The sequence below is a fragment of the Pseudomyrmex gracilis genome, unplaced genomic scaffold (genome assembly GCF_002006095.1).
Source record: "Pseudomyrmex gracilis isolate BER0280 unplaced genomic scaffold, ASM200609v1 scaffold_21, whole genome shotgun sequence".
Lineage (NCBI taxonomy): Eukaryota > Metazoa > Arthropoda > Insecta > Hymenoptera > Formicidae > Pseudomyrmex > Pseudomyrmex gracilis.
Window position 1 is genome coordinate 798,720 of NW_018020605.1, and position 12,230 is coordinate 810,949.

At 32.9% G+C, this 12,230-nt stretch overlaps 3 protein-coding genes across 3 annotated transcripts in view; 1 reads left to right on the top strand and 2 right to left on the bottom strand.

The window, feature by feature from the left end:
- LOC109851824 (sodium-coupled monocarboxylate transporter 1-like) overlaps nucleotides 1-6,269 on the bottom strand; it is a 9,641-nt gene extending 3,372 nt beyond the window's left edge. The window contains exons 1-16 of the mRNA XM_020422297.1: nucleotides 5,785-6,269; nucleotides 5,132-5,583; nucleotides 4,744-4,958; nucleotides 4,597-4,648; nucleotides 4,292-4,359; nucleotides 3,813-4,008; nucleotides 3,617-3,767; nucleotides 3,411-3,519; nucleotides 3,217-3,326; nucleotides 2,952-3,138; nucleotides 2,776-2,862; nucleotides 2,584-2,672; nucleotides 2,280-2,384; nucleotides 1,959-2,163; nucleotides 1,735-1,800; nucleotides 13-307 (exon numbers count right to left, since the gene is read on the bottom strand). Coding sequence (XP_020277886.1) covers nucleotides 13-307; nucleotides 1,735-1,800; nucleotides 1,959-2,163; nucleotides 2,280-2,384; nucleotides 2,584-2,672; nucleotides 2,776-2,862; nucleotides 2,952-3,138; nucleotides 3,217-3,326; nucleotides 3,411-3,519; nucleotides 3,617-3,767; nucleotides 3,813-4,008; nucleotides 4,292-4,359; nucleotides 4,597-4,648; nucleotides 4,744-4,958; nucleotides 5,132-5,396 — 2,200 coding nt within the window. The 5' untranslated portion in view covers nucleotides 5,397-5,583; nucleotides 5,785-6,269. The remainder of the gene's footprint in view (nucleotides 1-12; nucleotides 308-1,734; nucleotides 1,801-1,958; nucleotides 2,164-2,279; nucleotides 2,385-2,583; nucleotides 2,673-2,775; nucleotides 2,863-2,951; nucleotides 3,139-3,216; nucleotides 3,327-3,410; nucleotides 3,520-3,616; nucleotides 3,768-3,812; nucleotides 4,009-4,291; nucleotides 4,360-4,596; nucleotides 4,649-4,743; nucleotides 4,959-5,131; nucleotides 5,584-5,784) is intronic.
- Nucleotides 6,270-6,799: 530 nt separating this feature from the next.
- LOC109851833 (proteasome subunit beta type-6) lies at nucleotides 6,800-8,404 on the bottom strand. The gene is made up of 5 exons (XM_020422309.1): nucleotides 8,200-8,404; nucleotides 7,680-7,747; nucleotides 7,465-7,596; nucleotides 7,111-7,385; nucleotides 6,800-7,035 (listed from the first exon to the last, which is right to left on the bottom strand). The coding sequence occupies exons 1-5, from the start codon at nucleotides 8,287-8,289 to the stop codon at nucleotides 6,908-6,910; spliced, it is 693 nt and encodes a 230-aa protein (XP_020277898.1). The 5' UTR covers nucleotides 8,290-8,404; the 3' UTR covers nucleotides 6,800-6,907.
- A 588-nt stretch (nucleotides 8,405-8,992) lies between these two features.
- Nucleotides 8,993-11,247, top strand: LOC109851826 (RING finger protein 113A). Its single transcript, XM_020422300.1, has 6 exons — nucleotides 8,993-9,340; nucleotides 9,825-9,898; nucleotides 10,036-10,239; nucleotides 10,348-10,564; nucleotides 10,667-10,859; nucleotides 10,948-11,247. Exons 1-6 carry the CDS (start codon nucleotides 9,238-9,240, stop codon nucleotides 11,126-11,128), a joined length of 972 nt encoding a protein of 323 aa, XP_020277889.1. The 5' UTR covers nucleotides 8,993-9,237; the 3' UTR covers nucleotides 11,129-11,247.
- Nucleotides 11,248-12,230: the final 983 nt, after the last annotated feature.

Here is a 12,230-nt window from a genome sequence, read left to right on the forward strand (position 1 = left end):
ACATAATTCTACCCGATATAAAGCTGGCTATCAGACTGAGAGCGACTGGAAACGTCTTCATGTTCCTTCCTCCAACCAAGTACTCATCTTCACCGGAAGATTTTTTCACAAAACCAAAATAAATTCCAATTGCGCCGCACAAGACCAACATAACAGAGAACACAGCGTAGTCCGATATACCGAAGTTTTGAAACGATTTGCTAATTTCCTGAACAGTAGGCATTTCGGGTGCCCCATTTGCTAGCCCTAAGTCATCCGAAGTACCTTCCGAAGTCATTTTGTTGTTGCAAAACGGAATCTCGCTCTTCTAATATAACACCACCAAAAAAATTCAACACGTTCTCTCAAAATCTCAAGAACAAAATGTGTGCGTCGTACAGACCAGGCGTTATTTTCATCTGGTGCTTAATGACACTCCTGTTAACGTCTCGGAAGTAGCAACTGATAATCACGCTATTGAATCTACATAATAAAAGTAAACAATCAGGACCAAGTATATTTTTTGCTATTAGACGTACCGTTTGTCAAAAACGGTGATAGAACGTATATTCACGAAGGAGACGCGTGTATCTCTTGCAGAAGCCGAGAGATGACTAACTTGAACAGAACATACGGATCACGATAGAATCCGAGAGCTTCGAGGGTCGCTCCGCGATTACACACATCACGACAGTGTCATTGTGCGACAATCTTCTAATTCAGCATTGCCAATAGACATAAAGTATGGAGTACGAAACGACCGAGCAACCCTACCGATGAACGTATCCTGCATTAATGAGTACCAATACTTATACATAAAATATGATATATACTTTTGACTATTTCATGTCACATGTATAATACTAAAGTTACTTTTAATGAGTACTAATACTCGTAACATTTCCTTTCAATTGATATTAATGACAGTAAAAATATCATTAAAAATATAATTAAAAAATATCACAAAAAAGTAAATAAGAATTTGCGCTGTAAACTAGAAGTAAATGCTTATCAAATTTTCTTGTATAAGTTTAATTAGATACTTTTCAAAATTATAAAAGATCTAAAAACAAACTGTTGAATATGCCATACCTAGTGTATCGTTCAAGGATTAAAATTCTAAAAATTTTATTTCATCAGTTTTCTCTACCACCGGAATAAAAAACATATACATTATCAAAAAAAACTTCTTTTGTTTGAATTACTGAAAAAATTCTGCAAAATTAATTTTTGCCTTAATCTCTTAATCATATTTTTTGACTTTGTGATTATCATCTCTTACATTACTTGTCTGACATGGGATACTTTTTGTGTATTAATATAAACCATTGAGGAAACAAAAGTGCAATATATTATTAAGTTCTTTCTATCTTACTTCTATGTGTTTTCTCATATATTCTTATGAAGTAGTTCCTTAAGTATTATAAAAACACAATATGTATACACACACACATATATATATATATATACACATACACACATCCGTGCGTAATAACTTTTACAACATGTACAACATACTCTATCAATAAGATATAATATATCACATATAAACATATACATATGTTTAAAAACTTTATATTGATATATAAAGCTTTTTTATTATATAATTAAATTAATATTTAACTTGAAATTTTTTTTTTATACAAATAGATACGCGAGTGAATTAAGATATATCGCACTTTTCTTTTATCAAATTACAAACCTTAGAAGTTTAACATATTACGCTACTTAAGTTTATTATCATGTTGAAGTCGCTTCTAATAATAATTTATCATTCTCATTGAGACCACGAGATACCATTTTCTCATCTGACTTTGCAACCTAATAATAACAAATAAAAACAAAGAATAATAGATTATAAATCAAAGTTTTTATACTAACTTTTGCAAATTATAAAGTATCAGTTAAAGAAAAAAAAGAACTGAATATAGAAAGATATAAAAACAATTTAATCAAAATACACATGCGTAATATAAAACCTTGATTTGATGAAGCTCTTCAGGTGAACCGTGTTTATTTGAGGTTTTTAAGAATCTTCGTACGAAAGGTGCCACAAGCATCGGATCTAATTTTTCAATATCTTCGGAAGTGATAAGAGTTATGAGAAGTCCAACACTCATAGTCACAAAAGCACCAGTAATGGTATACCAAAAATAACTAAGACGATATAATGCCCAAGATTCCCTATTATAAAGATTATGTTAATTTATTACACACCCTCATAAATGCATATCGTAAATATGAAAAATACAATAAATTATCAACTATCAGACATTTGCACACAATATTTTTAAACTTACTCTCCACTCGCGTCGTCTGCTACTGGCGGCACAGATAACAATAAATTTTCTATCTGTGGAAATGAGTAGGTGCAACCCTCTGTAGTAACAGGCTTTGCCGCAAATCTAAAAAAAAAAGTTGAAGAAATATTAGGATATATATATTTTTCAATAATAGCAACATTAAAGCGCATACTATTATAAGTGGGAATGGCTATCGGATGAGTTCAGTAAACTATGGTCGCGTTTACTTAGAAACTCAACTTAACTTAAAATCAATAATTATATATTCCCACTTACAAGAATACATGATTTTAACACTAACGTAATTTTTCCACTGGCAATAGCTGCTTCAGCGGAAAGGATAAGCCAACCCATGAAACTCAAACCTGCAAGTCCTCCGCCTAGAGCGCCCTGATCAAATTAAACAGAATAAAATTTACTTTCAACAACGTTGAAGCGTAGAATTACGTAAAATTTCTTTTGCGTTAAATTGAGATAAGCGCAACATCGATACCTTGGCGTTAATCCAAGGTAACAGTATCCCCATGCAAAAGATACCAAGTGACGGTCCAGTCGTAATGGCGCCTAAGCTTGTGGACAACTAATATTGAAACAAAGAAAGAAAAGTAACTGGCACTTTTGTTGTTTTTGTTATTAAGAAGCTCTTCCTAGCTCTAAGTACCTATATACCTGTAGCACGTGTGTGCCTGCCTGTTCGACGACGAAGACAAGCGCAACGCAAATCGCCCCTAAGATGACGACCGTGAGCTTCATAAAGATATCAGTGGATTTTTGTGTAAAGGGAGTCTTGATAAAAGGTTTGACAAAGTCCTCCAACACCACAGCTGCCATAGAGTTTAAACCGGTCGACAATGAACTGGAAGAATTACATGAAAAATTGAAAATATTTTTAAAATATTTACATTATATATAAAAATACTTAGTGAACACACACCTTAGCGCGGCGCTGAACACGCCAGCTACGAAGAGACCAGGTAGTCCTGGAAATGCTCCTAGCACGTTCATAACTAANAACGGCAGCAATTGATCCTTAGCAAGTGCCAACTGTGTAAATACATATCATGCTAAAGCAAACTTTTAATGTTTTCTATTTTTAATATCAGACATCTAAGATNAAATAACCGTTACCTTAGTCGTGAGTGGATCGCATTCATGATACCAAGCGTAAATTACAAGACCGGAATATCCGCATATAAGAACCAGAAGGGTAGTACCGAATATAAAACACCAAAGTGCCCTAAGAATAAACTCATAATTCATCGTCAAAACCAAATTATACAAGAACAAAATATATTTAATTTATTTTTTTGAGTTTATTTATTTTACATGAATACCTCCTGGCTAATTTCAAACTGGGAAGCGACAAGTATCGTTGAATCATATTTTGATTGATGCAAGAGACTTGCAACCAGTGCATAAAACCGCCTATCGTGAGCTCCCAAATTGTAAGTCTTGTAAACGGACTCCAATCTGTCCTGTTGGAAAAAAATTAATGTGTTCCAAAATACAACGATTTTTAAATATAACAACAAATGCAATGCTCATGCGGAAGTAATGCTTTGTACACGGACTTAGGAAATTCGATTCTTCCGGATTCTAGATTTCTTCGTATCACCACAGACCATCCACCGACGTCAATCGTGCCTTTAATTACAATTAGTAACATGGAGCCGTACATGATAAAAATCTGAATCGAATCCGTCCATACTACTGCTTTAAGACCGCCCTAAATACATTAAATAATAATATTTATATAACATTATATATTCTTTTTATTCTGGTAAAAATTTATATTCTCTAAAGGAAAAGCTTTCTTTATTTTTTAATGAATTGATTTTTTCTTTAATATACTTTATTGCATTGCAGAGGAATGGTTTTTGCAAATTTGTTACTGAAAAACAAGATGTGTAAATGCAACTAAAAGTTTACAATTTTTGTCTTAATTCAAATATATGTATTTACATTTAGATAGCATTGCGTTTCATATATTTTTTCTTTTAGTAGCTTACCACACAGGTATAGAATATGCAAACCATACAGACAAACGGTGTGACTATATGTACATTCACTCCAGTAACTGAAAATAAAATTATCTAAAGTAATACACGTTTTACATACGTATATGTTTTTTCAAAAAACTAACTTAAAACATACATAAAGAAATATTACAAAACATCGAATGTTGTATCAATCAAAGATATTTGAAATAAAAATAATTACAGACATATATTGAGTTTAGTGAGCCGATTTCTGACACTTGTGTGTTTTTCATTTTTGTACTACAAATAGATTGTTTGTGTATTAAAAAATATACCTTGATTAAAAGCCAATGCGGGTACGTAGATGACGATCGGCAGCCAAGTCATCTGAAAGAATAATGCGTTCAACTCGTATATGAGCTCGTGTAGATAGCGAAAAAAATGTTTTTAAAATTCACGATTCTCTCTCGAGATTTACTCACAATGCCAATCGCGAAAAGAAGCGAACCCAGCAATCTGAGCTTTTTATCGAAACGCTTTTCAAGATATTCGTAGGTACTGGTGAGCTTGAGATCGTGGAAGACCGGCAAAAACATGATAGACATGATAAAACCAACAATAATGATCGCAGGAATGATAAAAAGATAGCTCGTGCCGTACACGTAAACCTCCGTAGGTGTGCCAAGTAACGAGATACCTGATGTTGAAATTCAATTAAATATACGAATGAAATATCAATCACATTATTATTATAAAAAAGAGAAAAAGAGAAAGTATAATAATAAAATATACAAGAATTATGCAATATCATACAATAAAAATAAAATATCGTAATTGTACAGAAATATTATCTATGAAACATAATTCTACCCGATATAAAGCTGGCTATCAGACTGAGAGCGACTGGAAANGTCTTCATGTTCCTTCCTCCAACCAAGTACTCATCTTCACCGAAAGATTTTTTCACAAAACCGAAATAAACTCCAACCGCCCCGCACAAGACCAACATAACAGAGAATACAGCGTAGTCCGATGCACCGAAGTTTTGAAACGACTTGCTAATTTCCTGAACGGTAGGCATTTCCGGTACCCAGTTCGCTAAGCCTAAGTCGTCCGAAGTACCTTCCGAAGTCATCTTGTTGTTGCAAAACGGAATCTCGCTGTTTTAATATAACACACCTCCAAAAAGATTTAACGCGTTCTCTTAAAATCTCAAGAACGAAATGTGTGCGTCGTCTAGACCAGGCGTTATTTTCATCTAATGCTTAATGACAGTTCTGTTAACGTCTCGGAAGTAGCAACTGATAGTCACGCTATTGAATCTACATAATAAAAGTAAACGACGTGAAAATTACAGGAAATATTTGTATCAAGTAAGTTAAAATTTTATTCACATCCAGACATACATATAGATATAAAATAAAAACTGAAAAAAATTGATATATTCAATCATCTTTTTTTCTGAAAAATAAGTTTTAGTTACATTTATTGCAATTGTAAAGTATCTCGTGAAAAAGTCTTACCGTTTGTTTCTGCTTCGGTAATTCTTGTGCCTATTTAAATATTTACTGGAAGCGAGGAACAAATAATCACTTATTTAAACGATGAACTATCGTACAAATTACGACATATAGAAAGAGAGTTTATATAGTAATTGAGAAAATGAATAAATGAAAAAATGTTCCACAGAGTGAAGTGCAAACAATTCGGTGATTTATCGGCTTAAGTACACAAATACGTTTGTATACAAATATACGTCTGTTTGTATACAAATTGAAGAGTTATGGACCAAGTTTATTTTTTGCAATCGATTTATGTATAGGTACCTTTAGTCAAAAACTATAGAATGCACACAAAGGAGACGCGTGTCTGTCGCGGAAGCCGAGAGACGACTACCTTGAACAGAACATGCGGATCACGGTAGGATCCGAGGAGAGCTTCGAGTGTCGCGCCGCGATTACACACATCACGATAGTGTCATTGTGCGACAATCTTCTAATTAAGCTCTGACAATGGGCGTAAAGTATGAAGAGCGAAACGACCGAGCGACCGACCGACGAACGTATCCTGCAACAAGAATCGCAAGTGGATAATACGACCTAATTTAGTAGTGGCCACACGGATATGTGTTTGGTTAAATTGAAGGCCGCGATTCTAGCACGAGTCTTCCTGCACAAAATTTTATTAAACGATCGCGGTTTCCGATACAAAAAAGTTAAAAAAAATTTTGCATACTTTCTCGATATAAATTATATTTTATAACACTGGAAAGTAATGCTTATATAAATTTGTTTTTAAATTTTTTGTAAGTGATTATAAAAAAAGTGATTATAAACGAATTGTGGAAACAAAAATATATTGGCTGTGGTATTTCTCATTTTATTTTATATTTTATAATTTATTATTTTATATGTATTTCATTTTATTTTATATATCTCTTTTATTATATAAAAGAGATGAGAAAAAAAAATAATAAATGTATTTATGATCTATTTATTCAGAATGTGTATAACAAGGAGTAAAAGAGTAACGCTTGAATCATATTTCCCTCCTTTGAATTTAATGAACAAATAAAGTACGTGCGAATGTTTAGAAATATACACTTTAAACATACATCGCGACAAGTAAATATGACAACGTTAATTTTCACCCCTCATAGAAGTGCGGCAATTCATTGCCCAGTATGACGTTTCTCTCGATTCCTTTCTCTGTGATCACGCCGGTTCGTATAACGCCACCGCTGCTACCGTCACGTGCCATAGCTAATGCAAGTGCTGAAAGAAATACAAATGTCAAATATTTATTGTAGAGCTCAACTTCTCTTGATAACAACTGTCTCGAATGCTTACTGTTTTGTACCAACTTGAGAGACTCGTCCTTCGTCATATTTGGTTTGTATTGTGCATCGACATAGCCGTACACATATGTCGAGCCAGATCCACCGATTGAAATTGATTGTCTAACACACATACCACCTAACGGAATGCTGTAGACCTGACCACCTTTTTTTTTATCCCATCCAGCCACCAAAATACCAGCTGTCAGAGAATCTCTATAATTGTAGCATATTTCACGAAACACATTGGCAGCTGTTTCCACCAAAGGTTGATCTCCAAGTTCCATCCTGGAAATTAATATAATGTTATTCTCAAACATATACAAATATAATAAATTCATCGAATAAGCCTTGCTATGTATCTTACTGATGTAATCCCAAATGATAAGCTACAATATCTGCAACTGCCTGGGTATCTGCTGCCGAACCAGAACGACAACAATAAATATTATCGGTTACTCTTGTCAGTTTGTCCGCAAAACGATTGGAAACATAAGCTCTGAAAGAATTACATTAATAAAAAACAACTGCGTTATTACATAAACATGGATTTACTCCAAAAAAAAAAAAATTCAATTTTACCCTGTTGTTCCTCGCGAATCAGCACCTATCACGACGCCACCATCAAATTCACATGCCATGATTGACGTCTGCAAATAAATCATAAAATATTTTTTACCTTGACAGAAAGAGAACTCATTTGTGATCTTAATAAATCAAGATAAGAAAACATGTGATATGATCTTTTTCCTCTTTAAAGTTCTTAGAATAGAAATCTTACATGTGACGAAACATGCAATTGCAAATATTACCAACAAATTTTATCTTAGTTAAACGAACTGTGTTAAATTTGCTATGTTGCTGATACAAAGTATTATAAGCTATCTATTCTAATTCTATTCTAATTCTATTGTAAGAGAAAAATTTGTGTTCTCTTACATTTCTAAAATAATATACATATCTTCATTATTTCATAAAGTGTATAAATATTTGAATTTCCATTTTATAGAAATATTTTAGTTTCTCTAAAATGCAAACTCAACTTTGCACTGTCACTATAACCTAAAAATGAGAATCATCGTTTTTATTTGCAATAACATACCCCTGTGCTCTGCTCCGAATTAAGCCAATCTGGTATCATATATTCTAAACCATTAGCAGCGTGAGGTTGAACCATAGACACAAAATCCATGATTTTTAATAAATTTTTATCAAGTGTCTACCTGTAAAAATTGAATTTCACTTAATTCTGCCCAATCCACAACTACAACCGCAAAACTTTCACTCTGACTTTAGTCAACTTTCCTCAATATAGATAGCGCTAAAAAACCAATTTAATCATGGTGTAAAAAAGCAAGATGTATTTCCATGGATGCGCAGTAGCAACCAATCAGAGAGAATTTAGTTGTTTAAAATTTCGATATACTGCCAATTTCTTCATATCTATCTCCCGATAGCTATTCTCTGGATAAAGATATACAAAAAGATGTACTTCATCTTTTAGATAAAGTTATCGAGAACTTATCTACAAGAGAAAAAATTAAGCTATAACAGAAAGAAGAATGAGAGCGGCCAGGCCCGTAAACAAATAAGTATCCGCTTTTCTGCCCTGTAAGCCAGCGCGATGTCCACGGATGGTGCACATTGGCAACTACGTAGCCATGTCTACAAACGACTTGTCGGTACATAAGTTACGTTCACACGTGGACATGGTTCTATTCCGTGCAATGTCCACAGCAGAGAGAAGCCTGAGAGCGGCCTGGAACACAGCCAGGGCTGTGTTCAGTTAAGCAAGATGGAACGAACTAATGGAGGAAATGCAGGAAATACAGGAATTGGAACTAATGAATTCCTGTATTTCCTGCATTTCCTACATTAGTTCGTTCCATCTTGCTTAACTGAACACAGGGCAGAGGGTCCAGTACTATAGCAATGAATATCGGAACGAACGTAATCTCTGATGACGTCTCAGTTATGACGTCATAAATACGCAACGCAACACCTTGCGTTTTGCTATGTTCTCTCTCAGTATTGAAAATCTATATGTTAAGTGACACATATTATAAATTTACAGTACTGGCAGTGAATTTCGGAACGTACCTCTTGTTTTCTTTTACATGTTACCAGAAACGTCATAAACATGGATGACACAGTGAAACAGCCAGAGAAAACCTGTACCTTTTTATTCAAAAAACGTAAAATTCGTAGTACGAGACAGCGAAAAGAAGCAAGTGGAAGTAATGGTGAGTCATTGGAAGTATTAATTCAAATTTTGCTTATAAATACCGTATGTACAATTTAATTTAATTTTCATCTATTTAGTTTTTCTCATACTGAGTAATTGTTCACTTTAATTACTTCAGCAAATTCTGATAAATTTGTTTATTTGACGCGTTTTTGCGCAAAACAAAAGTATTTGGTAAAAAAGCTTGCGTCTGCTTCGCGAAACAAATTTATTAAACGTTAAACTGCCGCGTGTTTAGGTTAGAACATCTGTAAACTCAATTTGAAAGAGATCAGCGCAAAACATTTCTGCATTGATTAAATGGATTCGAATTCAGCTTTCAGATTCGCAGCTCCAAGAACGAGGCCATGAGACCGTCGGTTTTTAATTTTACTTATTTTATTTATTTATTTTTAATCATACAATTTGTAGGTTATAAGTGGAAATAAACACATTGTCGTAATAAACAAATTATAGATCAATTTTTGTTTTATATTTTCTAGATAGCAGCGAAGATGAGACAACAGTGGTCAGAAAGCAGAAGAAGCGAGACAACCGCAATCCTATGATACAAAGCGTTAGTATTCTATAATAAGTGATGAGAAATTTAAATTATATGATTGCACTGAGAAGTAGTTAAATTGTAAGTAAATTTAAATCAAACACATGTGCACAATTATACATGTAGAAATGTTTAATCTTTTTTTTTTCTAGACAAGTACAAAGGAATATCAAGAAAAGACAAATCACAGTGATGACAGTAGTGAAGAGGATAGTGTAACTGTATCATATAAAAGTAACAGAACAGCTCTTCCAGTTGGCCCGAGTGATCAAGGAGCAACAGCTGTTCTAGAGACAGAAACAGAGAAAGATAGAGATGCACAAGCATTATTTGAGAAAGCACAGAAAATAAACGAAGTATGTAATTTAAACTAAAGCCAAAATATGCTAGTTGAATTTAAACTTGATATATCTTCATACTAAATATTGGTGATAAGAAGTCAATATATATTTTTATTATTGTAGGAACTAGAAGGAAAGGAAGATGATAAAATTTATAGAGGCTTGAATAATTATGCACAATATTACAAGAAAAAAGATACAGCTGCAGGAAATGCATCTAGTGGAATGGTTCGTAAAGGACCAATCAGAGCACCGTCAAATCTTAGGGCAACAGTGAGATGGGACTATCAACCTGATATATGCAAAGATTACAAAGAAACAGGCTTCTGTGGTTTTGGAGGTATGCCTTATAACTTAATTAGTATCTTCTCTCCCACACAAGTCAATATTTTTATAAATTAAACTTTTTATTAATATTTCCTAATAAAAACATTTCTTGCAGATAGCTGTAAATTTCTTCATGATCGGTCGGATTATAAATTAGGATGGCAGTTAGAAAGAGAAGCTGCTACTGGCGAATATGATAACAGTGGTGACGAAGACGATAAAAAATACGAAATTGCTAGCGACGAGGAAGATTTGCCATTTAAATGTTTTATATGTAGAAACAGTTTTACAGATCCCGTTGTTACCAAGTATGTTTATTGAAATATTTTAAAAAGTTTTTCAAGTATTTAAAATGGCTTTTCTTTCACACAAGGACTCTTCTGTTTGTGTTTCCAGATGTAAGCATTATTTTTGCGAAAAATGTGCTCTGGAACAGTACAAAAAAAGCACACGATGTTACGTCTGCAATACTCAGACTAACGGCACTTTCAGCGTTGCAAGAGAACTTATTGCACGAACAAAAATGGAAGAAAAGAAGAGACCAACAACGCCAAGCGAGAGCTCAAGTGAAGATTGACAAGATTAAAATAATGATACGTATATTTCCACAAAAGTTTAGAAACTTGTATAAACTACTATATGTAATTTTATACGAAATAATTGTGTAATATAGAATAAAAATATTTAGTTAACTTACTTAAGATTTTAATAAAAAAAAAACATTAAATTTTAAAAATATTAATGCACTTTGTTGAAGTGCAAAATCTAAATTATTCTTTGGAACATATATCTGTGACTGTCGTGTTCTTTGTGAAAGCCATAAGCACATTATTTTCACAAACTTGCAAAGGGAGATTTCGAAGTGATAACACACACTGTATGCACGGAACATGTTAAGAAAATAAAATTACTGTGCACAAAATTAAACAACTCAATTATGTTGCAAAAAAATATTTATAATGAAATGATATTGCACAATATACAAATTACTTTCGAAGGAGAGAAGTATATAATCAAGCAGCACACACACATATATTACAGCAAAAGTAATATATTGATGAATAATTTTATTTTTCTTCGCAACCTTATATTACAAAACATACTTTTTTAGACACATTCAAAATATGCTCTATTTACATCGGGTCATCGCCTAGTTTTGTGCTAGAGATTTTTGTTTTATAATTTTTACAGGAATATAATATTAATAACTATATTTTGCATAGGCTTTCGTATAATATATATGATTATGGCAGTACATTTACATTAAAGTCTATAATCGTTTTGTTTTTTTCTTTTTTTTTTTTTTTTGTTAAATTTCTTGCGTATAACGTTTTCTCGTATATGAAAATCTACATGCTTATGTACTATATGTGCACAAGGCGAGTACGAAAGAAAAAAAATATTCATGTATATTAAGCATTTGTTTTTTTTTCTTTAATATACCTCTGGGCCTCATGCCGGCTGCGCATACATATACACGTGTATGCTTGAGATCTAGAAAATTGGTAAAAATATCCGAAAATCAAAACAAAATTTGCTTTTGTCCATTCGTTCGTCAAAGCGTTTAAGCTCCTCGGACTTTTCGTGGATTTTTGTTTTTTGTTTTTTGTTTTTTTCATTCTGCGATATGTAAGAATATGTATGAATATGTAAGAATATGCAAGAATACAGTGAAATAT

Bases quoted from the DNA above. Each gene is read 5' to 3' on its own strand.
- LOC109851826 (XM_020422300.1), top strand. From the start codon at position 9,238: ATGGATGACACAGTGAAACAGCCAGAGAAAACCTGTACCTTTTTATTC. The intron at 9,899-10,035 runs GTTAGTATTCTA...TTTTTTTTCTAG, and splicing joins GCAATCCTATGATACAAAGC to ACAAGTACAAAGGAATATCA. The intron at 10,240-10,347 runs GTATGTAATTTA...TTATTATTGTAG, and splicing joins AAGCACAGAAAATAAACGAA to GAACTAGAAGGAAAGGAAGA.
- LOC109851833 (XM_020422309.1), bottom strand. From the start codon at position 8,289: ATGGATTTTGTGTCTATGGTTCAACCTCACGCTGCTAATGGTTTAGAA. The intron at 7,748-8,199 runs GTATGTTATTGC...ATTTATTTGCAG, and splicing joins ATTCGGAGCAGAGCACAGGG to ACGTCAATCATGGCATGTGA. The intron at 7,597-7,679 runs GTAAAATTGAAT...TAATTCTTTCAG, and splicing joins GATTCGCGAGGAACAACAGG to AGCTTATGTTTCCAATCGTT.